This window comes from Rhopilema esculentum, chromosome 6, assembly GCF_057945365.1.
Source record: "Rhopilema esculentum isolate cy_ngs chromosome 6, ASM5794536v1, whole genome shotgun sequence".
Classification (NCBI taxonomy): domain Eukaryota; kingdom Metazoa; phylum Cnidaria; class Scyphozoa; order Rhizostomeae; family Rhizostomatidae; genus Rhopilema; species Rhopilema esculentum.
Window position 1 is genome coordinate 10,215,186 of NC_142820.1, and position 27,972 is coordinate 10,243,157.

General features: G+C 36.4%; 1 protein-coding gene across 1 annotated transcript; it reads left to right on the top strand.

Moving 5' to 3' along the window:
* Positions 1 to 6,476: 6,476 nt before the first annotated feature.
* Positions 6,477 to 27,700, top strand: LOC135686058 (uncharacterized). Its single transcript, XM_065202209.2, has 13 exons — positions 6,477 to 6,707; positions 17,402 to 17,597; positions 18,120 to 18,313; positions 19,019 to 19,162; positions 19,521 to 19,676; positions 22,019 to 22,147; positions 22,730 to 22,858; positions 23,616 to 23,747; positions 24,391 to 24,516; positions 25,130 to 25,246; positions 26,121 to 26,247; positions 26,513 to 26,691; positions 27,368 to 27,700. The coding sequence occupies exons 1-13, from the start codon at positions 6,653 to 6,655 to the stop codon at positions 27,553 to 27,555; spliced, it is 1,872 nt and encodes a 623-aa protein (XP_065058281.2). The 5' UTR covers positions 6,477 to 6,652; the 3' UTR covers positions 27,556 to 27,700.
* Positions 27,701 to 27,972: the final 272 nt, after the last annotated feature.

The following is a 27,972-nucleotide window of genomic DNA, read 5'->3' on the forward strand; positions in this document are numbered from 1 at the left end:
CGAATGATGTTCAACCTAAGCTAAGAATAACTTTTTTCTTTCATAGAAAAAGATGATTTTAGCACGGACAGCAGCTCCAATTTAATGTGATGCTAATGAAAACCTAATTTGAATTCTTTTAGATATATTCAATTCGTTTGGTACTTAATTCATTACTTAATTTATCACTTTTATTCCTTTTTAATGATTAAGCAAAATCTCTGTCTAAGTGCCTCTTTCTGTTTCAAGTGATGATTCTCAAACTACCCAATTTTTTCACCAAATTCTTTTGAAATAGAGCAATTAATCTCAGTGTTGTTTGAAGAATTTTTATTCTAATCTGCGTACGAAAGAAAGTTCTTTAATGCACGCAGAACGAAGAGTAGAGGTCCTAATACTGAATCCTGGGGACAACTATGACTGTTATTGAGACAATCGCCTGAATAGGTGCAGTGTACCATAAATTATGGAATGTCTCATTCCCTCCCTCTGTTTTCTGTGTTTAAATAGAAGAGATGCCCACATCGAAGCATAAGTAATTCGGGGCAGGGGAGAAGCGATAATAGATTTAAGGATGCTCCCTGTGCCCACTTTTTCTAAAATGTTGTTGGTTATAGAGTAAAAACGATTGAAATCAAGTAAAAATCACTAAAGCCAGTAGCGATTTTTAAGCAACGCTGATACGAGAGGGAAAGAAAGATTTTTTAAGAAATTTAAGATTTTTCCCTTTTCCCAGTCAAAGATAAATTCAAGGTGCAGCGATGGATATTTTGTCCAGGATCTTAAGTGACGAAAATTTTGAAAGAAAGTTAATCTTTTTACCAAGTGCTTTGCATAGACAAAAAAATCGATTATTTTTGTTCGTTTTCTTTGTTGGATTCTTCGGCAATGTTATGGGTTTGTGGCAGCTGATTGGTCACAATCAAGGAGCCAATCGAAAGCATCATTCTTTATTTAACTGACTTTCAATCCGTATGTGGTTGTAAATTGCTGCTTATCTTTTGTCATTGTACGACGCTCATACTCTGTGGAGTGTGCGAGGAAATAAACTCTAGCACGCTTTCCGTGCTATTCTCAAAAATCGAACCTTTAGTAGACCCTGACGGTGGGTGGATACAACAGGTAGATATATGAAAATATCTGTCAGTGAGCCTCCTGTCTGCTTTTCCATGGGTTTGAGAGAGTAAAATCTCCTGCTAAATTCGTGGAATTTTCCTACGTAGAAGTGATAAATTAGATCTACATTTTCGTACTTAAAACGGTGGTTCATATGTCGATGTTGGAAATAAGATCTGAGTAAAAAAAGTAACCGAAAGATTAGAAAATGCGTCAAACACGGAGAATGCTTTCACTCAGATGATATGCCAAAACTTGTAAGTTACGTAACAAGGGCCATAAAGAAACGACTTCCTTCTCCTTTACTACACACATTGATTTGACAATCATTAAAGTATTTCTATTTTATGGAAACATTAAAAGTTACAAATAATTCCCTTTCTAGTTTCAATGATCGATATTCATGATCCAAAAACGTTTAGGCTTTCGTCGGCATTGACTCCTCTCATTATGAGAAATTGCGCCATTTCTGAAGTGAGTATTCTCCATAATTTCTGACCGAGGATACCAAGAGCATGAAGATTATCTAGTACCCTTCATTTTACTTTTGTAACACTCCCTTAAATTTACTCGGGTACCACTTTGCTCTCATCTTTTTCGGATTGCAATTTCTAATTGATTTTGGTTGCAATCGGAAAGTTAAAATCTGCTATGTACTTTTTAACAACGAACTTCCTTCTAAAACTTGTAGAAGGAATTTTAAGCTCCATTTATCAACTTGCAAACTCCCAATTAGACAGAGTACAGTGTGTTAGTAGGAAAAACAAAGAACGTTTCTGCTCATGATCCTTAATTATGATATCTTATTGGGAAGTTTTGGATCAAAGATGTTGGAATAAAACATCAAATTGGAATAATAACGTAAAATATTGAAACACTTTCTCAGAATCTGCTCAAAAGGCATGTGTCGTGAACCTAATTGGCTAACGCATTTGCATTTTTCTGTTTTGTTTAGTACAAACCCCGGGATCAAGGATTTTCCACAGATTTTTTGCTGTATTAACCAACTGCTAATGCGACATATGCCCTTTGACCTAAAAGACTTCTTGTTGAAAAAAGCACTGCTAATAATTCGAATGGTCCAGATCGCAATTTAATTGGTTATTTACTGATTTGCAGGCTGTGTTGACCAATCAAAGTCAATGGCAGGGTGTTGCGCTAGCCATGATAAATTCTGTAATTCGAGTCAATATTTCTGTGGAGTTTCTCATGACATGATTCTATAATTTAGAAACTGAAAACACGAATCATTGGTTTCCCCTTTCTGGAAGCATGGGCGTTATCTGATGGTAAAAAGGCGTTTTCTGCTAGCAAAAGGGCGTTTTCTGCTAGCAAAAGGGCGTGGTCAAATGAGCTATGGGTGCAGAAACCCTGGGCAGACATCAAGAGATTGTTTACTCTTTGATTCTGACCCGTTTACAGTGACCCAGCAAGAATGGAACCGTAAAATTTGTTGCGACTCGCCCTTCCTATCATACTGGCACCAACGATCGCGGTCCCCGACTGGCACTGGAGGGTTTGTTTCACATTCAAAACGAGATGATCAGTGTGAATATTGCAAGCAACGCAGGCAGTGATTCTGTCGAATATTTAAAGATGGCATAATTTATCAAGCTGAACATAACTTTTAAACCAGGTCTTCAGTTTTATTTTTTTTTGCTTCCCCGTCATTGCCTTGGCAAGATGTGACGATTTCACACCCCTAAATAATGCTGGTCGCTCTTTTTTCTATTTTTGTTTCGTTCTCTCCAGAATTATGAAACATGATTTTGACAGCAAAGTTTCGAATGACGAAATACAGCCTTTTTAAACGCTGCCATACAGGTCACCACGGTCAACTGTGAACCTCAAGTCTTGCGAACAGTAATTGTACATCTTTGTCCCGGGACAGTGGAAGTAGGATAGTGATTTCATTTCCCCTGAATAGATATGTTAAAGAATATGAGCATCTGTCTCCAAACCATTCTTATGTTTTCACTAATTTCAGAAGAATCACATAGACCAATTGTCTAGTTAGAGTGGCGGATAGTGGCCCAAATAGTGGCGGTGCCACCCATCAAGCTTATGGGGGAACAAAGCAAGAATTTTAACTCATGTCATTTTTAATGCTGGAAAACGCCTTGTTATAAACAATGAACGCCGCCTTAGAGAATGCTCATAACCAACCTTTTGTTAGGTGAAGGCAGTTTCAGTATTGAATTACACCACAAAAAATACATTTTCTTATCAAATTTAGACGAAATACAAAGTAATCTCGGCGAGAAATGGCAGCGTGTTCCCCCCTGGGGCTGCCATTGAACCCTTTCTTGGCACCGCCAGTATAAGTAACAAAAGAGGCTTTGAAATCGTCTCCATTCTTCGGGATCTTGACCTGCGCACCATGTTTTTCCACCAAGGACTTAGCAGTTCGGAATCACTTCTTTTGCAGCAGACACCGCCCATGCAAATATTATGGCCATGTGCTAATAACGGTGTATCTGAGAGTATAAATATTAGTTGGTAGACTAAATTTGCTACGAGTAAATTGGAATGGTTATTTGCAATCCATTGCTACAGTTTACCTAAGGTTTAAAAAACTTTTGCACGCTGAAAAGACAATAACCTACCTGAAGATATTGGGATTGAAAAGATTGGTTTAGGGTTATTGAAATCTGTATCTCAATTTTGGCAACTGTTCCATGCTAGCTATCTTATTAAGGAATGGTTTCATCATATACTGGTTAGCTGTATACAGCGATCGTTTTTTGTAATCAATAAACAATTCTTCTACGAGGTTGCCGTGATTACTTTTTTGTTTTCGATTTTGAACGAGGATGAAAATATTAATCAATCGATTTAACAAAGGCTTAATTAATCATTATATACCTCTCTTCTCATAAAATTAGCAAATATGATTGATTATAAAAAGTTTCCGCGTTTTCCTCGTTTTCGATTTTCACCCTCGTACAAATCAGTTCTTATATTTCAGTTCTTGAAAGATCTCTGTTGCTTTGTTTATATATTTGCATTCTAGAAACTTAAAGCAAAATTTCACTTTTCCGCGTGTTCCGCGTTTTCCGCGTTTTCGACCTGGCCGAACATCATTTCTAATTGAGCATGAACAGTAATATTCTAATGTTTTGTTTTAAAGCTGCTATGCAAGCATGTTGTAAAATGTTTAGTAAGTAACAGTTTTGATATTCAGAGACGGGACAGGGCAAGAATCTTCACGAAAATCATTGATAATTTTCCAATAAAATTTTTTTCCACAACTCCTGCTACTTTGCTCGTTCAGTATTGTAAACAGGTGTGAATATTATATCTTGGAATTAAGAAAACATTTGATTTGCACTTAGTTTATTGAAAATCTAAGTTTTAACTTTCTAGCTTGAAAGACCTTTGTATTCTACCAACGAATTTTTTTTAAGTTTCAACAGTGTTTTTCTTGGTTTAGAAAGAAAAATATGCATGGCAAACAAGGGAAAAATTATCCTTAGATGTAAAAAGACCAGAAATTTCTAGCATTGATTGTTCGAAATCTGAAGACTTTTTGCTATACCATATCACATTGTACACCTTGACTGCAAAGATTGTTTTGGACCGATTCCAGACTTTGCAGGCCGCACCTAGATCAAACCAAAAGAAGATTCTCAATGTTTAACCACATTTTCCCCGGTCCGTTACATGTATTTCTTTATTTTTAACTCTTTGGATTATGGTTTGATTTTGAAAGGTCAATCCGAATCTTCTGCGTGCCAGGAATCACTGCTTACTGGATAAATTAGATCATGGTTTGTTGGCCAAGCTTATATTGAAAGTCAGTTTATGTCTTGGGGATACGAACCAGCATTTGTTCCAGGGTCCGTTGGCTCTCAAAATTTTGCATTAATACACATGCGAAGTTTAATCGATGACGCCATTTTCTGCTCGCAAAATGTGTTCTGTGGTGAAACCATTCGTGACTGATTGTTTAATTTAGAGAAATGGGTGTTTTTAGAGAGATGCGAAAGAAAGTCTGGTTTGTATAATGCAATTACTTATGAAAAGCGAAAAGCTAGCAATAGCACTGCTTGTACCCTATAGATTTAAGAACAAATTAAGAACCATTCAGCCTCAGATTTTCGAAAAAGTTAAGAACAACCAGCCTGAACTTCAATTAACCGACTCTTATAAAGGAGGGTGTAATGGTAGTTTTATTAACCTCCCTTAAGGCAATGGGGAAACCCTTTGCCCCAAATTATGCCAACATATTTATGACAACAATAGAACAAGATATCTTGAGCCATGCCATGATGGGACGTAGTCGAATATTTTAGAAAAGATTTATATCGATGAAATAATCTTCATCTGGCAAACACAAGCTTGAAAACCTACAGGAATTAATACAATAAACCCTATATCATCCACAAAATAGATAAAAAACCGTATATAGTCGACGCCCTTCTTAAAGTCACGCTTCTGGTCACAGTCAAAGCAATTTTAGACCCAAATATGCAAAGCTTTTCCATCAAACTTTGACCCAAATAGCCCCGTTTACAGTGTCTTAGTTTTCTGGCAAGCGGTGCTTGTCTTTTTAGTATGGTTTTCAAATAAGACACAAATATCAACCAAGGATGCAACCATAGAAATTGATGTAACACTTAAGGTGAAAGGAAATCAGAATCAATTTTGAAATCTATTCCACCCAGCCCAAGATCACGCTGGCAATTTCTACTTTGTGTCACTGGTAGTCTGTATCATTTTACTTTTGGAGTAGACAAATTACAAGCATAACCCACTTTCTTGTTACAGTTACATAAGAAAAACAACAAAACTGATCCGTTTGCAGAAAATATTTGCCCTGCAAAAATCAGTTTTGCTCTGCGAAAAGGTCCTACTTTCGTGGTTTGGGGGGGTGAACCATCCCCCCATACCCCCTCAAGTGACGCCCCTGGCTGCATTACGTGATCTGCGATCCCTGCCTGACTGGGTTGCAGACACCTGGTTGCGTATGCCGTGGGCATCTCACTGCTACAGGAAAGTTGTTTAATAGATTCTCCGATTTTTCAGGAAACTGGCCATTCCAGGTACAAAAGGTTAAGTTGTGGCCAGAAGGGCCGTAACTGAATACATTGTTAATTAGATTCTTTGCTCTCAATGTTCTGGACGTTTTGAAAATATAGTTAATTTGAGACAAAAAGTTGGTTAGGTGGTTTCGTTTAAACCATTGCTGTAAATTATAGCTTGTGATTAACAATACTGCAAAAACCATTTGTAGTTTTTATTACTCTAGTTTGCTCCTTTGTATCAATCTATGCGAGATGTTATGACGTCATAAGCATGATCGTGTAAAGGTGACCTTTGAAGACCCTATTTTCCTCTGTTGATCGGTCGGCACAATAGTTCAAACCGCAGTGCGAGTCAAATAAACTATTGTCAATTCATGTTTAGGAGTTGGTTGGTGCAATATCCTTAGTTTGGTAAACATTGTGGTCTTTAAGAGTGCGACCGTCGATAAGGTAGTGGTGGTAGATTCGCAAAGCAGAGCTAGTTCTGAGGTGGTCTTGTTCTCGATCAAGGACCAAGTATCAACGGTGCAATGATGGTTTACTTATCAGCATTTATCATGATGTCTATGCTTTCAATGTCTACAGGTATGATACAGTTTGCTAATGACCTTAGTCTTATTAATTCATCACAGTAGTGATTGAGACTTCGTCGTTGAGCACCAAAATTCCTCTTTTTCTTCCTTTATTTGCGTCCTTTGTCAAGCTGTCATTTTATATCTTTGTATTTTGTATCTAATTTTCTTGTAACATTCCTTTGGATTTCTTTAAAGGTTTGTTGAATTCTTCGGTTTTAAATTGCAATTGCTATGAATCTTAATGATTAGTTTTTGTGGGCTAGAAGTGTGAACCTTGAAAGCCGTCTCTAATTGCTTTTTCGTTCACCATATCATTTACTGTATCCTTAACTTCTCTTCGGAGCTGTCCGGAGCATAGCCATATTCAAACCGTTTCCGCCATTGAAGTTTAGATTTGCGCCTATCCGCTTCCAAACGTGCAAGGCCCTGCAGGAGAGAACACGCTGTTTTCAAGGGATTTTGTGTGGCCCTTCCAGTTGTATTTTCGTTTTAAAACAATAATTGCAATTATTTATCTAAACAAAGTTGACTAAGATCTGATAAATGGTCAAACAAAATCGAGTTTTTATGATTTGTTCTGACGCAGCGAATGCATCACCTTACGTAAATTTGATAATAGCTGCAATTACTAGAATGTCAATTTTGAAGAAATATTATAACTAAGTAACTGCGATTTCTCTGCTTGTACAAACTTTCTCCCAGGGGCATCGCCACTCAGGGGCGTGGTGGGGTTGTGAAACCCCCCTTGGAAAAAATTCGATTAAAAGGTGAGGAGTTTGTTTACATAAAAGAGTGCTTCGTAGCTAGCAACGGCCCTGCCTGTTCCCATCTCATTTCTCAGGTCCCAGTAGCCTAGCTTCTAAACCACAAAATATTTTTATGAAAGTTCCCTTCCAAATAACCAATCGGTAACAAACTTATCAGATTGGCTGTCGATTCTTGCCTGAAAACCAGAAAGTAGTGGGTGCAAGACAGAGTTGAATGGGAAGACACTGAATTTATTTATCAGGTCAAATATCAGGGGTGCCAAAATTAAGTTTCGACTAAAAGGGGCGCCGAAGGCCCCCTAGCCAAATAGCTAGCAAACGAGGACAAAAAACGTTTTTTTTAAGAAAGTCTTTTATAAGAAAGTTGTGTTCGGTTCTTAAAAAGTTAAGAAAGTTCAGGGCTGGATCTTGGAAACCTAAAAAAGTTGAAAAATTTGGATATTCAAAGTTTCAAAGGAAAATGTGGTATAAGGGTAAAATATTTTAACAATACAGTAATGGGCTGAACAGGAAACAACAAATACAGTATGACGTTAAGGGTTTTTGAGAAATATTGCATATTTATAGCATTTCATCTTCTCTATCACTGCGCATTCTTAGTAACGTAAAACTTTCCAATTTTACATTAAGAAAGTGTTGAGAAAGTTTAGGCGCTGAAATTAGGAAATAGCTAAGAAAGCCTGAGGGCTGGGCGAACACTGTATAACAGTCCACGATAAACCTTGCAACATACCACCACTTCTTTCTTACAAATTTGATGCGATCGTCAGAAAACATCAGAAGATCTTTTTGCACTATGTAGATGCCAGGGGCGTACCAAGGTAGGAGTTGCGGGATGTTTTTGAGGAACCCGCCGATAATTTTGGGCTTCGCGGTAGAAGTTTGGATCAGGCACAATTTCATAAAATTATTGGGAGGGTGCAAGGAGTTTTGATTCACTGAGATGACAAGAAATGATAGGAAGACAACGCAGCGATTATATCCCAATCTGAAAAAACATGCTGTATAAGCTTAAACATTGAACAACGACACCAGAAAGTTGATTGAAAACAACAAATAGCTTTCAGTCTGTGGAAATTTGTTTCAAAGAAAGCTTGTGTTATTGAAAATTGCTTCAAAAAGTGCATTTTCCAGCAAACTAGAAGCATCAAAATATGAAGTTTTCTTTTCGTTCGGCGGCAACCATGGTGCCGCCTCGGACAGTATCAGTTACATCATGGGCTAGTTCCGATATATAAATTTAAATGTTTGGAAGTTCTGATATTATTGTGTAAATAGATGTTGTGAATCGACACAATGTATTGCGCGCGGGATGATGTCAGCAACTTAAGAATTTCAGTTAATTTTTTCTCAATCAGGAAAATTCGTAGTAATCCTTCTTTTCAACAATTGACTGGCCATCTCTTCCAGTACGCCACAGATAGAAACATTTCATTTCATTTCATCTCATATTGATTATTCAAACTTTTAATTACAATATACTGATAATGCGATTTAATATTAATTAGGTAAGCTTAGGACACTTGGAAAAAACTCAGAAGAGCTATCGAGCCAAGTGCCCTTTACACAATTTAACAACAATTTGCAATATAAATGAAACAAATTATGTTAATAGTAACAAAACAACAACAGCTAAGAAAATAACATTAGATAAAATGAGAATATTAAACTAAGCAAAATGGAACTAAAGTAACAGGATTCGGTTTGGGAAATCAGGATACTTGCTAGTTTATTATTCAAACTAGCAAGTATCCTGATTTCCCAAATCTGCTTGCTCCCGAGCTCTTGCACTTTTCGGCACATTTCCAAAACTTTGAAGGAAAATTGGAAGATAGCTAAATGAGGGGCGCCATTTTAACTCTTGGCCCCCCCCCCCTCCCGCGATATCATCCCCAGCACACCACTAGAAGCTAGAAGACATTGCTCAGGAGATTAATCATGCTCAGGAGATTAACCGTCTTCCAGACATGCACTAGCCCCCGTTTCAGGGTCATTGCACATGCGCACTATCACTTGAAGCCCTGGCAGGAAGTTTAAAAGTTTTGAAGTCACCGGCAGAACCGTTGTGCGAATACTGTTATTAATGCGCATGTGCAATGACCCTGCAATATTGATTGGTTTAAGTCGGTTTTTGAAACAAAAGACTAAAGGTTTCGTCTCCCGAACAAGAAAGATGACTATGTTCTGCTCTGACAGTATCGGCTGTCCAATGTAAATTTTAAACGATCCCAAGGGTGATCCTGCTCAACATTTGGGATCTGAGCCCATTTCTAGAAGGGTCCCACATTATATCATTAATTAACCCCTCAGCTTAAAGTAAAAACCCTGCTTTGGATTTTCCCCTGTTTGTTTATGTTTGGTGCCCTTTATGTAAAATATGGTTTGAAATAGGTAAACAATGCCTCTTAAATTACTTCCAAAATCCCTTTCTACCTGATTCACCTCTTATAGGGCAAATATCCCCCGTAAAGGAAAGGTAAAAAGCAATTACATATACTTTGGTATGATAGCTCTCCAAGATTTATCATTACATCAATACAATTTTATAAGGGAGCGGTTTGACAAGGAAGCTGCGATTCTCACATTCTCAAAAAGGTCAGAGAAAATAATTACAATGACAGCCTTTAAATCATTTAGATAAAGTTAAAACAGGCTAAAGCTATTTCCATTTAAATGGTAGGCGTTTCTGCCCTCAATCGTGTCTTATCTTTAGTAACCGCCTAGTATCAATTTAAGACTTTAAAGGTGATTCTTTTCTTCTATGTTGTTCAAGAATTTTTTATTGTCTCTACTTTCACAGCGTTTTTAGGCTTTCTAGTGAACGTGCGATCTTGGCGCCAGCTTGCCTTTGCTTTCCCAAAAAGTTTAAAAGGCCAAGAATAAGATACGATCCTTTTAATTTCATTCAGGAAGTATTCAATTTTTTATCCCAGACAAATAATTAGGAAAAAGAAATAGATAAACTTTTTCTGGTCGTGTTCAGAAAGATTCGCTTGTCAATTTAATTCACTTTATGTGTTTTTAGATAACTTTTGTCAAGTTCTACTATTTCCACACAGCTCAGCTAAATTAATATCATTATTCTTTGCAACGAATGACAATTTTGGATTAAAAAGCATGTATTTCATTTATAAGTATTTGGTTCATTTGTAAAGGCCAGTATAATGAGATTTTATATCAAAAATGGCGTCGAATGAAAGCGATATTCTGCTTACTTTGGACATTCAAATTCAAATTATCGGTGCTATTTTACTGGAAGCAAATAAGAATTGACGGCGTTCAGTATGGGTACGAAAACTTTGGGAATCTAGTAATTGTCGAGGAGATTATAGCAATCTAATAGCTGAGATGAAGCTGAGAAGATCATAGTATGTATTGGTGAATCACAGACATCCTTGTCTTATAACTACAGAATTTGTCGCTCTACAGTTTGTGAGATATTAAACGAAGTCCCAAGAAAAGTTTGGAATGTATTGAGCGCCATTGCAGTGATTGCCTCTCGTTCTCCAAAAGAATGGTAAAAGGTCGCTTACGACCTCTGGAATGGCTGGGGGTTTCCTTTATGTCTTTGATCAAAAGCATTGAGTTATCAGTTGCCCAAAAACTTCAGGTAGTGCATTTTACAATAACAAAGGGTCGCTCGGTGTTATTTGATGAAAATTTCTGATGCAAGTTACACTTTCACGTACGTGGATTTTGGAGATCATGGAAGACATTCGAGCGTATTCAACAATTCCAGTTTTGGCCAAGCACTTTATAATTGCAGCCTTAACATTCCATTCAATGATTTTTTGCCAAATAATATCTTTACTAAAACTAGTTAAAGTTTCGTAGGCCACGAAGCTTTTCCACTGAAAAATACTTTACAGTGCCCTTATGCAGGAAAAACCTCCCTGAAAAGTTACGAACCTATGACCACCGTTTGTCCATAGTTATGAGGGTAGTGGAAAATTCCTTGACAATTTTATAGAGTAGATGGAGGTTTGTGAGATCTCTAAGACAAGTTCAATAAGAAAAGGCCGCAAAAAAGTGTTTTGGCTGCAATGAGTCTCCATAACTGGTTGAAGAACCATGACGACCCACAGAAGTCATATAGACGTTTGTACTGTCTCCTTTGTGTTGATTTGAAGACAGGCATGGAGTTCTGCATAAAGAAACATGGAGATCTGAAGTTTCTGAAGCTAGTGTCCTGACAGACATAATCTGGGTCGGATCAAAAAACTATACTAAGCCAGCAGATAAATTTGGGCATTGGAGTTGTCTTGGCTATTCGAGTACATTAAGTACAAAAATTTTCATCGGATAAAATTTCGGACCATAAACTTCGGCGAAAACATTTTCGGACAAGCATTTGGCAATTCGGACAAATTAATTTTCGGACAAAATATTGCCTGGTCTTTTCAAACTGGAAAGGAAAAGTACGTCCAGTCATTGATTTACTAAAAGTATTCACCTTCTGGAACGAAATCCCTTTTCAAAATCACTTTTCTATAATAGAAGAGGAAGGAATCAGAATCACTAATATTCTTGGTTACGTTTATTTTTGTGTTATTTGACAAAATTTTACAAGAGCTTTTGTTTTTTAAACATTTAAGTCTTCAGAAGGGTTTTCTGACCCAAGTTGAAGGTTAATAGCGTCGTCAATTCCGGCTATTTTTAATCCCTTTCGTATCATATCACCAGAATTGAGCATGTAATCATACACGCCAAGGAGCCACCTAGCGTGTATAGGCTTCATTGCTGACAGCTTGAGAGGGACTTCAACCACATAAACATCCCTTCCTCTTTCCATTTGGGATGATATTTCTTTCACATGCCACTTTTCGAACTTTTTCTTTAAAAACTCAATTCATTCGGTACCTGGAATCTCGCTTGCAAAATTTTTATTCTTCGCTGGAAATCGAGCTTTGTTTTCTTTAGTATCCCTGGAGCCACAGGAATTCTTGCAGTTGCTGCCACCCTACGAGACATTGTGCGACCAATGACATCCATTCTGTAGAGAATTTGATGTGCCCAGTCTGCATTTAACGAGATGTAGCCCCCATTCTCACAAAGCAGTGAATTATCATTTGCAAGAACTATACCTTTCTCTACGGTATTGATCACAGAAGCTGAAAAAGGGGCGCCCTTCAAACGCAAATCTGAAACAGTTTCAATAATTTTTCATTAGATCATCGGGCAGCAATATTGGACGGCCAGCTTTTTTCTTCTCAATTACTGTAACTTCACTACAATTATTCTTCTTCTTGTATTCTAAGTATGCTTTTTTGAAATCACTTACAGCTTGCCTTTGCATTCGTATTCTCCTAAAAATCATCAATATTTTCAATCCATATAAAAAACTAACTACAAGCCTAGCTAGTAACTTTCTTTTTACAGCCGATAAATAATATGATTATTTTTTTGGAAGTATCCTCAACAAGTTGAGTATTAAAGAAGTTTGTAACTTGACAATCAGAAAATTTTAAGTAGCTTCATCAAGTTGTCTTAAGTAATTTGATCAAGCAGTATCGACCTCAAGAAGGTCAAGATTGTATCTTGCGTTTAGCCTCTAGAAACCCGAAGGATTTAAAAGTCATTGGCGTCAAGTATAGTTATATTCTAACGGAGGACGATTTGTTCCTTGAAATTTAATGCTAAGACTTTTTGTTGAAAGACGAACTGATCAATGGTTAGGTAAAGTAGAAATGGATACAGGAAGATTATGAAGTTCAAGGTATATTTTGTTTCTTTGAGTGTGACATGATTATTATTTTCGATTTAAAAGCTACAGGCAGTTTTTTAAAAAGCAATTTAAAGGCTTTTTAGGGGGTATACAAGAAAGTTAAAATTATGAATAACAGCGAATTTCCATATTGTTTGCAAACATGCAGGCCATTTGAAGAGCAAGGGGGATACCTATTACAATTGAGTGATAGGATGTTCCATGGACTTTTTCCGTATGCTCTTTCCGTATTTCCCGGGTGGCTATTTTCAAAGTTTTGTAATTTATTTTGATGACGGCGTGTGCCCTACGAGATAACGCGTCGTTTTCAGCACAATGAAAACCTCGAAGCACCGTAGTTCCACTTGTCTTTATCCATTGCAAGTTGTTTGAAAGGCGAAGACCTTGCATGATCTGCTCATCTGTTGAAAACTGATGTTTAGTTTCACTTGCAGCTGTTTCTAATTACATGAAAAGCACACTAGACGTCAACTGTTTTTTAACCTCCTCAAGATAAAACTAAGGACTAAGTTTTATACTTGTATCCTTTGACAAATAGAATCTGTCAAGGGGGCGCCTACTCTCGTCCAGGAGGGGCAGAGGGAGGAAGCAGTGTCTTTAAATATTCACTCTTAAGAAAAGAGTATAGAACCTTATAGATACTTGATGACTAGTTCAGCCACTCTCAATATGTTATTTTCCATTAGAAATTCAAAAAATTGAGAAGTCTTCCTTTTTTGTTGTCGGTTTTTGATAGCTGACGACAATAAACTTCAAAAACCAACGGTGTCTTATAAGATACTTACTCATTTTTGCCCATCCTCAGAATAAGGCTGTTACCCTTATTCTATGCCTTAATATAAAAAACACACTGAAGTAAGCAATTATTTGATATACATTTGATTTACATTTGATATTCATTTGATATTATTATTTTCCTTTTTACACTCTCAATTATCAATGATTCTGCAACCATGGAGTATTGAGGCTAAGCGGACAATCAAAGTCTTAAAGCCAACCCATTTATAATTGCCATGATTTTTGTAAAATCAAAAATTTTGAACAACGACAAGACCATTTAATACCCACTTGAATGGATAATTTTTTCAACATTATGCCTATGTTTAGAGCCTGCGATTGCAAAAATCCCTGCTGTATGGGTGGAACAGATCCATTATAATATGTTATTTTGCACTCTTCCACCCTTCACAAATAACCGATTATGGTAGTAAAAAATTCTACTATTTGCCATCCTCACCAGCACTGCCCTTCCTGCCTTAATATTGTGCAGGCGCCCTTGGTCAGGCCCACACCATAACAAAAAATCTCTTAGGATTTCTTAGGTGAGCCACTGCATCATGCAGTTTGGTCAAGCAGCTTTTCGATGCTTAGCCACCGCTCCTGTTAAAAGGATCCTTGACAGGCATACTGGTTTTAAACAGAACATGACATAAACTTAGAACCTTTGATTCTAGTACAGGAGTGCAACACTTTCCAGACAGCGATCTTGGTTTTTGCCGAGGTCACAAAGACAACCAGAAAATTTAGGTTTTGATGTTGCGTCGCCAATATAACCTGCTAACCCCTAAATCCACAAAATTGAAAAGCTTTATGATATCGTATCTCTACCTTATCCTCAGACTGTTGATAGAAAGATTAACAGGGCTGTCTTATTTAAAATAAGCTTTATTAGCAAAGACAATTTTCCGCCCAAGAAACGATATGAATATTTGATTCAAATAGTCAAAACGGCTCCATTTCTCAACAAACTGATGTACATTGATAAGAATCAACAAGCAAAGTCTCTTCGCCTGTATAAGAAAGAGTCTGGCCACTCGAAATTCATTAGCAGCCATTGAATTGGATGTTGTCAGCGATTCACTATGCAGTGGTGGACCGCAAGTGGATCTGCTTGTCTGTCCTTTGGGTGGATCAATCAGTTAAAGACTTTCATGAGCGAAATGCTATAAACTTTTCATTTCAAGCAAATTTGCATTCGAGGCAAATAAGCAAATATCCCTATAAGCATAGCCATCTCCACCAATGACATGAACGTGTTGCCTTCTTTAACCATTTGTTTCCAGTATAATATTCGATTTTCTACTAGTTTTTTAATCTTGTTGTTGAATCTATCAAAAGTATGCGAAAAGTGTCCTGCAAAAATCATAAGCTTTACCCAGTTCTGCAGATCGTGCCATTAAGTCTATTTATGAGTCCCTTTAACGCAAATCGTGCTATGTCACCGACTGTGACTTTTCTTAGGGCGTGTTTACATGACCAAGCTCCTCATGGATAACTTAAAATGATATTTGCCAACAATTTCGCCGTTTGTAAAGGAAACGCTAAATTACACTTCAAGGCACTATGTCCCAAAAGAGTTATTTGCATTTCCCGTTCGCTCAATGTCAAAACAGCAACAGTAAGACTGCGCACAGGCCAAATCCCAACGCGATCAACTAACTTTCAGGGACATGGTCTTTTCTCGGGAACAAGGAAGTCAAAAACCTCTCCGAAACCCCACTTAGTAAAGAAACAGACTCCCAATACAGTCCTGTTATGGGTTGGGGGGGGGGGGGTTACTCCGATCGATCCAGCTCAAACACAGGGATGATTCTGAATGTTGTTGTTGATGTTGTTTTGCTGTTGTTATTTTTGTTGATATTGTGGCTATGTTGAATGTTTACTGGACCTGTCAGTGTCCCATTTATAATCTTAGTACACGAGGAAGACGTCTTGACACATGCTTATTCAAAAAACTTTGAAGATTAAAGGAGATTATGTCACTTCTCTTAGAAGTATGGTATTGGAGGTGAATAGATCGGACGAAACACAACTGACGTTCCTTGCGCTAAGGAGCTCTAAATGTAAGGAATTATCCTGCATTACGAGCCTTATGTCCTTTGGTTTTTAAGTCCTTGCGTTAATTAAGAAATATACGTTTGATTCTATCTTTTATCGAGCATTCAACAATTCTTGCCAGAATCACGTACAAAACCTCGCTAGGAAATGTATATACACAATTGTGGATGGAAATAGACCAATCAGAAATGCAAGCACGTGACTGTTGAGGTTGCCGAATCAGTGCCGCTTGCCTATTGAGAATTTTGCCAATGGAGTCCTAAGGTGTAGATAGATTCCAACAAAACTGCTAGATGGCACGACGATCGGGCAATAATCCGAAACATGTCGCTATTATTGTTTTTTACACAATCTTTCGAAATAAAAGACAAAGACACGACTCATTATGAAGTGAATAAATACTTTGCATTTTAACACTTTGAAAATATGTTGCTAAAACGAACATCTAAAATTAAACCCTGAATATACTTTCCGTCATCTAAAATAACTTTTTGCCACATTTAGTATGTAACGCAGTTTGAAATTCTGACCTGCAAAGCAATTTTTAATGTAAGAATAATTTTGGTTGAATATTTTTGTATGTTTTGGTGAATATCTTAACTGGCTGAGTAGCGAGAAGTGTTCGAGGAGTCAACTGTTTTTGCTTTGATGCAACTATGTTAAAGCTCTTCCAATCCAATTTGCTAAACTGTGGATCTTTTTTTCCCAACAGCGTTTAAGCAGCTGAAAGATCGTCATACATTTTCAAATCTTTTCTTAGGGTGCTGGATTTCTATCAGCATATACCGAAATTGTTTAAGAACTTTGGCAATATTCGCACAAATTATTATTCGTTTTCACGTTACCCAGTGTAAGGGTCACTGAATATACTTTTTAGGCTAGAAGATTTAGCCAAAAGTATGTTCTGCCAAAAAAGGAATAATTTTCTCTTTTATCCCCTGGCAGGGAAGCTTGCACTTGAAAAGGGCAACAGGGGTTAAGGGCCAAATAGGGAAAATGCCCAATTTCGTGAGTGCAGTGGGGGCCACTGTCACGCTCCCCCTCTGGTGCAGGCGTTCTTCCTTTCTGGTGAGAGATAGATGCTACTTTTCGATGGAAAACGAGATTCTTGTATGCGTCATTTATCGCCCGAATGCTATTGTTCAATTGAGAAAGAAAATGCCAGTGTGGAGCATAAAATGTGATAATTATTGTGATTGTTCAACCCTGACATGGTACTTGGGAAGAAAACTTTCTGGTGAAGGACAATCTGTTTTGTTAAAGCTTTGAAATAGGTTTTTAAGAAATTGAAAAAAAATTGTTAGCACTTATATTTCGTAAGCAAATTGACGGGTTTTAATGATATGTTTATGAAATTCCCTTTTTTTATTCAAGGATTAATCACTGATTGTTGCGAACAAGGAAGAAAGATTGGCAATAAGATGCTTGATGGACCTGTTTGTATTGAGAAAAACGTGAACTACGACGACGTAGGAAGAGTCAGCAAGGACATGTGCAAGAGAGTCTTCTTGTCATGTTGCAAGCACTCTGCCATGGAGCAAAACTGCAAGCTTGGCGTGCAATCGGCCATGTGAGTAGATTGACAAACCATGTATAGAAATATGAATTTATAACTCTTTTTTGAAATGAAGATTATATCTAACAATAAATGAAACCCATCAAAGGTTGTTCTTTTACGTGTTGTTTGACCTCCAGCAGTTGAACATTTTTGCTTATTAAATATAGGAACGTCAAAGCTTGATGGAGTTTACAAGCTTTATCAGAGCAATTGCACTTTATATTTGCCTCTGTTTATGCAAAAGAAATTTCTGAATTCCAACTGTCAGTTTTTCTTTATACGCAAAGGAGTTTTGACTAGCAATGGACCAACACCTCTAACATACTAAATTTCTTATAATTATGAATCCTTGAAGTTTTATTTTCTTGAAGAAAAATTTCTTGTGAGAAGATCTTTAATTCATGGGGAAAAAATCCTATTTAATCATACCTGCAAAGATAGATGGCGGACATGACAAGCCTCAGTCTGAAACTGCGTTTTGTGTATTCCTCTTTTACAAGGGACACTAGTTAATGCTGTATCGTTATTCTCTAGAAACGGCTACGACTGTAAAGCAGGGAAAGAAATGGGCGGTAATTTGAAGAAAGACTGCTGTATGTGTTGCAAACAGGGTTTCCTTGCTGCCAATCGTGGTCAGCCATGTGATGAAAAAGACGGAGACATGATGTGTGTTGATTCGTTTACAGCATGCTGCAATAATGCACGACTCAGCCTAAAAACTACTGCAGGTAATAATGGCAGCTCTCATCTCAAACCTATTTACCTGTTCTCAGGGAGGGATTTACCGGGGGTGTGGGGGATGCGACAAACCCATACTGCATTTGCATCTTTCGGTAAATTTTGCTTTGACTCTGAAAAGTGCTTTTTTGTTAGTCATTTTTTTGTTAGTCAGTAGTGAAACATTGATGCGAAAAGTTTAATTTATTTATTTCCCTATCTTCTTCATCTTAAAGTTAAAAAACTTGATTTTAAAATGGGCGTTGTCAACATTTTCCACGCACCTAAAGGGTGTGTCGTCAAAACCAATTTATTATCTAACACCTTATATATCCTTACTTGCCTGTGCCATAATTTTAACCTCTGATTCACTAATGATAACTAGAACCAACTGCTTTAAGAACAGTTAATTTAGCAGATAATTTTACGTGTAAAAAAGCTGAATCAACATTCTTGTTATATTCACGTCAACAACTTGTTACAAAGAGTTTTCACCAGCAAAATTAGTTAAAATATAATTTGTCAATGAACAACCTGTGACGTCATATATGGACAGTTTTTTAGAATTAAGTCCGGAGAAAGCCTAGGGGACTTGTTTGTTGTTTATAACCTTGTTAAAATATCATGTTTTTCAGCTGTGTTGCTTAGCTCGAATATTCCTTCCATCGCAGCCATTGCTATCAAAATGAAATATATTTTTATATATAATTTCGCAGCTCCTGTTTCTGCTGCACCAGTGAAGGCCGTCAATTGCAGCGCTCATGGATGCCAACAAGGATGCGTCAAAGAAAATGATGGGAAGGTGAATTGCCAATGTAAAAATGGTTACAAGCTTAAAGAAGACCAGAAGTCGTGCGAAGGTACATTCGTAATGATATCGAAATGATAAGCCAGAGATAAAATAACTATATTTAAAATGAAATCACCCAGAACAATGCAATTCAAGCCCTAAAGTGAAAGACTTTTCTCATAGAAATTTATAAAGCATACACCAAATTAGATAGACATACCTTTTAACAATGAAAACCTTCTCGGGATGTATCAACATTTTCATAGAACCGTTATTTAGAACGTTGCAAAAATGACCCATCTTAACCATTTTGACACAGAACATTATTCCTGCTTCATTAATGTTAGTTTTTCTAATTCAAAACGAGCAGCCCACTTTTGAAGGTAGATTACCATCTTTTGCTTTATCTTGTCATTGTTCTGTAATAGATATCGACGAGTGCGCAGAGGGCACAGCAACTTGTGATCCTGGAAGTATGTGCCAAAACGAGCCTGGGAATTACATGTGTATAAAGCGAGTGGACATTAAAGAAACACCATGTCCACAAGCTGGTTACGTACGGAACGCAAAGGGGGTGTGCGTTGGTAAGATCTTTTATTCTGCTTCTAGTTGTATAGATGTTCCTTATTGATTTTAGTGATGGAAAAATAAAGATTTTTGAACACATATATATTGAAATGTATTCTTTTGTTCGAAGTTTTATGTACGTAGTAAGAAATGCAACCTGCAATCAAAGCATCTATCATTAGACTGTATCAGCACTTATTGTATATATTTCTTGTATCAGACTGTATATATTTCTGAGACATAGCATTGTCTCATTGTAGTATTGTGAACTGTCATTGCTTATTTTAACAAAAGACAGAATGATAATACATTAAGTAGCAAAAGTTTCGGTGGGATTTCTTTTCCGTTAAGTAGGGTAACCAAAAATTAATCCTACCAAATGTTTTTGAAATCGAAATTTTTTCTTACCGAAATTTTCAAACGCTAGAAAAATCTCGTTTTTAATCGATGGACTTTCAAAAAGCAAAAATCATTTTTCTTGATATTGCTTGAGTATTGCTATACATCCATCCGTAATAGTTTTAAGTTTCTGGTTCTCCGTCTTCAACAGATAGGATATTCATCTCGTCTTCACTTTCTTTCCTTTTGCCACCTACATCCAAGAAATTCAAGTTCTCTACGGGCTAAACTGATGCTTCTACTGGCTCTTCCTTATTTTTTTAATTGTTTCTTTCTAACGTCCCAGCGGTTTTAATTGTGACGCCTCTTCTTTTACTCACAATCGACGCCTCTTCTTTTACTCACAATCGACGCCTCTTCTTTTACTCACAATCGACAAGAGTTTGTAATCCCCTCGTTCCGGTTGGCAATCGAATATATTGCGAACTGTTAATTTTCCTCCTTGGGCTATAAAAAATAGAATAAAAAGGCCTTCTCTAAATAAACAAATTATGTAATTCATACCTGTTGTCCAGTTTTATCTATTTGTCTGTAAAATATCCAATTTGTGTCACTTTTATGATTGCGTTCCAGATTGTGTTTCATTTCTTTAATCGCTGAAATTTTCTCTCCATAGAAATTTTTTAAGCTCTCACCGAAGTTTACAGTGAAATTTAGAAAAAATAACTGAAACTTTTTCCACCGAAAATTAATCCACCGAAATTCTTAGCACCGGATTTTTTGGTACATAATGTAAGCTTTATACACAGAAAACGGATATTTTCATTCTTTGACAGATCCACTGGTGAATTCCAATTGAATCCAATCCAAGCAAAATCTTAGAAGTAACGCTAAACCTAACCTCAGCTTAACCAATTGATACGGGACTCTTTCTAGATTGACCTATAAATCTCTCAAGGGCTAGATTTACTAGTCTGGAACACAATCAGTGAATATTATTGAATTGAGGGAGGTAGTGACCAGATATTTGCGGATGTCAAGCTCAATTGACTGACACTGTCCTCTAATCCTAAGGGAAATCCAAGAGGTTTTTCAATAAGAAATAGAAGCAATTTATAGTGTCCAAGTAAGAAAGTTTTCAGAAGCTTTGAAATTTTTTGTAGTGGGATAGTTGAAATGATACCTTTGGTTGAATAGTGCAACTTGTTTGACAGAACGGGTGTCATATTCTTTTCGGTACCCTTGTGCAAAACAGTCCAGGTACAAAACCCTTAGCAATTATCGCGTATGCCCGTTAGAAAACAGTAGGGTACAATGATTAATAATGCATTAAATTATTCAAAATGTCTGGGTTTAAAAGAAATGCTCTTACATTATATGTTTTAAATCTGTGTAATTTCTTCGATTGATATCAGTCGCAGTTCAAACAATGTATTCAGATGGCCAACTTAATATACCTCGGTCTTATTGTGCAAAAGTGAAGCACAATGGGCCTAACCAACTTCATATGAAAGTTTGAGAGAATATCAGCCATCTTAACCTAAAAACTTTTATGGAAAACTTTTAATTAAAAGAACGTGAAAAATATAAGAACATGATAGAGCCAGGGATGTAGTGCTATCAAATTAGTAAGAGAGGGTCTTTGCCTACTTTTTGACATAAATACCCCTAGCACTACTTCCCTCGTATTTCCACGCAACAACTGGTATTATGAATCACCAAGTCGAAACGCAACTGTTATCCATAGGAGATCCCCCATCTCTATACATAAATGAAACGCCACGCGTTCCAGAGGTTACACTTTAGGAAGGGTACCAAAACGCATAATACACACTGGTTATATACCGTCCACTTGTCTAAATGATCCAGAGTTTGGTGCTCTAAAAGCAAAAATGTGTGTTTAATGGCCTTGCTGTTGTTATTCTATGACTGAAAGGAAGAGCTTCAGTAAGTAGCAAGCCTTTAAAGGATGTAATTTTTGTATAAACTTAACTGCTTGAGTATCTCGTCGCTCTTCTAGATGTAGATGAATGTGCTTCTGGCACGGCGAAGTGTGGTGACAATCAATATTGCATCAATACTGATGGTTACTATGCATGCTTTAGAAGTTGCCCATACGGATACAAGGCTGTTGGAAAGACATGCCTAGGTAAAGGCAAAACCTACTGCATGTATTAGTAGAGATTCTAGCCAATTACAATCCACTAATTACTGCATTCGCTAGCCTTGCATTTCTGTCATTTTATCTATCAACTATTCATCAGACAAACCTTCAATGGACTCTTGTTCAGTTATTGCTGAATTTTTGTATATATTAGCAACAACTGTCTTATCAGAAGATCTAAATATCTAATGATTTTTACTCTTTTTGAAATTTTACTTCTCTTTAGGGTTTCCTTGTAATAATCTCCAATGGGATCATCAAAATTAATGCAAGAGTATCTGAGCCAATTCTTCTATACATTCAAAGGAAAGCTTTATATAAGTAATTTTTCTGCAAGAAATGGTCACCTCATTATTTTTGCATATAGCTTTGATCCTCTTGGCTTTTAGAAAGTCTTACGTTTCTAATTTTAATTATTTGAAGTACCTACCTAGGCTGTAAGTAAGGTGCTGCCTACCTAAATAGCCTTTTAGCTTTTCAGTGGTTGGGGTAGACTTCTCTGACCCCCCTATTTAATGTCACTGCTGCTTTGTATCAAATAGAATCCGGTTTTTCTTTCCTTAACAGATATTGACGAGTGTGCGATATCGAACCCTTGTCAAAAGAACTACAAATGTGTAAACATGAAAGGGTACTATCGATGTCAGCTGATATCGTGCGATTCTGGCTTTGAATTGAAAGGTGACAGATGTGTTGGTAAGTATGGCCAGCTATTCCATACGACAGTCTTAGGCCCAAGTTATTGTCACTTCCTTACGATATGTTTGAGCAAAACTGTTTCTAATTAACTGACACAAAAATTGTCAAAACGATAAGATGCGTACCCTTCGAAGCATTGCTTCGAAGCAAAACGAAAATATAAAATATTTTGGTTAAATAAAAAGATTTAAGGGAAATTAGGTAAGTATATCGATTTAACTGTACCAAGCTATGAAGGAGGTTCTAGTACGATTTGGGCTCTAAACACAAGCCACAAATGTCTAACCTCAATGCCTAATAACTGGTAAAACTTGACATTGTAAAGATAGAACGGCTTTTAAAAGAAAACCTTATAAAATTACGAGTCGATTCCAATGATTAGATGAGCTTTTGCTCTTAAGGATTATTTAGTTAATGCTTCCCTAATGTATCAACAAAATAAATTTGCATACTTAGACTACAATAAAACCAGCTTAAAAGAACTTACCTTATTTAGAACATGTAGGTAAAAAAGGGTTAAACATTTTTGGCCACATGGAAAAGCATAATTTGCAGAAAGTTTTTGCCTATTGTCTGTTGATAAGGAAGCTTGCCCCTCTCCCCTTGCCCCTCTCCCCTTGCCCGACTGCGATCACAATTCCCTTCCCCGTTCTTCATCCTTTGACTCTCTGAGGCTCTTTGGCATCCATGGTCTCCCCCCAAGCTGTGTATCAAAATTGTTAAAGTACCTTGAAATTGGTCATTTGTTTTTTAGATATTGATGAATGTTCAAGGGGACTGCACAACTGCGGAGCCAAGTACACTTGCAAAAACAACAACGGGGGATTTAGATGTCAATTATCTGCTTGCATCAGAGGGTTCAGACTGTCTAATGGGCAGTGCCTTGGTTTGTTTGATTTCCCTGGCTATGTACATAAATGAATTTGAACCTTTGTGCTATTTCGGGTTTGGCAAACTATATACCCTATCGACTCAGTAGTTATTTGAACCAAAATTTGATGAATGGCTTTAGATTCCCAACGATCTACAAAGCCCGAAAGATAACCAATTTTCACTATATTTTTTGTTTTTCTAGATTAATATAAATTGTAATATACTGCTTATAAGGGTCATGCTGCTCACCCTAAACTAGAAAGGATGCACAGAGAAGAGGGGGGATAATTATTGTTTGTTTATATTCTCAATGTAGAGCTTACAAAAGAACATTATTTTTCTCACAACCAAGTTATAAACGGTAAAGTACAGGCTTGAAATATCAGACAAGGAATCAGGAAAGGCATAACATGGAGAAGAGAGCAGTCGATATACTTTACGATCGACACAATAATGATCATTTACTGAATAAAAGAGTTATCAATATTGTCATTGTCAATACGTTTTTTTCGAAGATATTAGAATAATCTGTTACATTAATCATTTTTAACGCTCTTAGAATTAGCACAGTCTACAATAAAACGAAAGAAAATTGCAATGATACCACAACCTGGAATCTCATTCTTGCTGGAATGTCAAAACTTTTTCACTTACAGACATCAATGAATGTGTGGAAACGCCAAGCATTTGTGGTAGAGGTACTTGCTACAATACCTATGGAGCATTTTCATGCAACTGCTTTGCCGGCTTCCAGTTTAAATCAGAGACTTCCAAATGTGAAGGTTAGATTTTTTCTGGCTTTATCCTTACTGCTAATAGGACTTTCACGGGAGGATGTTTACTTTCTTCCCAAGCCTGCGTTGACTACAATTATCAGCTTTACTCAAAAGATGGGCAGTTGAATTTTTGTCCATACCTGAGCGAAAATTCTTCTTCCCCTACTTTCGTTTCACATTCAGAGGAGAGCCGAATGAAAGCGGAAGTAAAGTTGATGAGAAAATTTACTGGGGCTATTACTAGGCTAAACTAGGACTAGTGAAGAGATACTTTTCTCCATTTCTCCTTTACGCAGAGCTGTGAACGGTCGGTAAAAACCCCGTTTTTCCAAAAAAAACGAGAAAAGATATTCAACTGAATTTTGTTGTAAATAGTAGCTACTAGTATAGTTATATCTGTTATAGGAAGTACATTTTTTCCCAGTCATATCTGAGACGACTATGTAGTTTTTCGAATCTTCAACCTACTCGTGAACCCGAATCTGAATCTGAACCCGAATCTGAATCTGAACCCGAATCTGAATCTGAATCTGATTCTGATTCTGAATCTGATTCTGCAGACACGGAAGTGAATGCTTATCAATATTCACTTGTCTTCAAAGCATTAATTTTTTATCAGATATTGATGAATGCAAGAGAAGTCCAGGCATTTGCGAAGCAGGCTGCATGAACACGGTTGGCTCTTACAAATGCAGTTGTCCTGCTGGTTATCGGTCATTTGGAAATAATTGTGAAGGTGAGGAGTTAAATCAAAAAATTAACACATTATCTTTGAGTATTGCTTTAAGAATCTTGGTAAGAAATTCGAGAAAAATAAAAGAGCAACGCGTGATATCAATTTCTGGACTGCCATCATATTTTTAGAAATAAACACATCAAAGTTCATTTTAGGTAAGGTGATAAAGTTCCTTAAGTATTAGCAAGAGGGCTATTTCTAATTTGATTCTTTACATTCAGTTTAAACATAGCTTAGGTAAATGATAGATTTTATGATATTAGAAAATTAACACATATTCGTGGTCGTACATTATGGAGCTTAAAATTGTAGTTCCAATGAATTGAAACTAGACATGTTTCAAGTAGCGTATACAAATTATACAATTGAACAGATTATAAATAGCCAAGATTTGGAAAAATTCATATCGGTATTTTGATAGTATCGTTTCAATTTATATGATTTTATCAATTTCATGTAAACAATTTCCTTGTTAAAAGCAACGAACGAAGCTGAAATCACTAAATCTTTTAAAAGTTTCAATTTTTATTCATCTTTTGAATAAAATCACTGAACCCTATGTCAAGATGGAGCAAAAAACTCTGCATCATTACAATTCTCAAGCTTACTACATAATTACTAATCGAAATGCCTTCCTTTGTTTTGTTTTTACTATATAAATTCGAACCTATAGCCGCACGGGTATAAAAATCTTATTAACAAAGACACAAAGTCTAAAAAAACAAGCTTTTGATTACATAAATTTCATCATTTTTGCTAAGTTGTACTTTACCTCTTCAAATATCAATTGTTTGTCCTGTGCTTCTTTTGCTTTAATTCATGTTCTTTGTTTTCGTTGAGTCTTATTCGTGCAAATTTTCTCACTTTTGAATAGATATCGATGAATGTGCAGTGTCTAAAAACAGATGTCCAGCCAATCACGTATGCGTCAATGAATTTGGCAGCTTCACTTGCATCAACGCCACTTGCCCAAATCAATACTACATACAGAGAAGTCCTTAGTAAGAAGGCCAATTTCATTCATTGAAACCTTTAAGTTCTTCATGTTTTGCTTATATTTGTTTGGAAATGGCTTTGAAAAAAGCAAACATTTAGTAAACTAAAGCTTTTCGTCTGACACTCTTCAGAGTTTAAAACGTCAGAACATAGAACATAAATGTTTGCTTTTTTCAAAGCAAACACCAAAAGATTGTTTATATTTATTTATTTAAGTATTTATTTGTTTATATTTATTTTTGTTTTTACATTTGTTTTCTTAATTTCTAGTGAATGTCGACTGTATTGTCCTGGAAACCACGGTGCCTGCTCTGACTTGGTGATCAGATCAATAAAATGGAGGACACAGAAGTTCAGAAAAGCAGTTGACCCAAGAGGCTTCACGTTTCAGTATTCACTTCGTGTTTCTACTTATCTTAAAGTTCAGATTAATTTTTCTCTGGTATCAGGTAAGTTCACAGCTAATCGGTATTTAATTCAATAATTTGGGTCTTTTGTCAATCCATTATCCATAAACCCATAAAAACTTTTACCCCAGGCTTTTCTTTTTTAAAATGCAATTTTAGATATATTTTAAGGCTGCATTATATAAAAAATCTTGACTTGAAATTTTCGGTAAAGTAGTTGTAGGCTAGCCCTACGTAGTATGATGGAGAGTTTGTGAATCTACATTCCTAATAAGATAAAGTTTATAAAAATATTATGACTGGAAACATGAAAAAATTAATTGAAGAAAAAATTAGAATTTACCAAAGTATAAACTTTTTCTTCAGATTCATAGCAAGTTTATTTAACGAGTAATTTTCATGCATCGAGCTTTTTTGTAAAAATTGGGCCTTGATGACTTTAAAGAAAAGTATTTCGTTTTAAATGCACTTCTCCTGAATGTTAATATTGCTTTATTGTGACTTTAAATGCACTTTTGCTGAATTCCTATATTCATTAATGTCAAGACCCTTGATGCTGCTTTACAAAGATTGAAAGGAAAACTTTTGACTTCAAATTCCAAGAATTTGGAAGTTTCGCCAAAACTGTGGTATTCTTGTAAAGCTAACTGTTCTGCTTTTGTCATTGAACCTCTGCTGTTGACTGTTGGTATTCCAAACCTTCCAATTTTTCTTGTAGGAAATGAAAACGGAGAATTCTTTCTTCAGAGACTGAACGAGAATACAGTCGATCTTATCAACATTAAGAAGCTTGTTGGCCCGAAAAAGTACACATTGAGACTTGACACAGATGTTATGTTCAAAGGAAAAGTCTCAAGCAAATTCGTGTACTTCATTTACTTGTCTCTTTCCAAGTACAATTTTTAAAACTTTACAACTACGTTCTCTGTCCGACTCTCCTATCATTGCAGTAATGTGTGATTAGAGAGCATTTTGGCTTGTAACCTATGCCAGATTTAATCGTCTCTGTATGTTTTGATTCTTTGCAAAGCAATGAGTGTAGTACAAATGACTTTTTTACCACTTGCTTGCTTCATTTTCTGCGTGTCTTTTGATCCAGCTTCACTACGCGAATTTTCTCATTGCAAGATTGCTGGGTTGTGCCTTAACTCCAAATCTGAATTGGTTAGTTGGTACTTTATATTTTATTTCTTCATAAGTTTTGTTGAACAATTAGAATGTGCACTTATGGTCTATTCACTTGTTATTCTGCTATCTTTCTTTATCAAAACGTGAAAGTTTAATCCATCCAATTCAGCGTTTCATATGGACTTGCCACAAGTC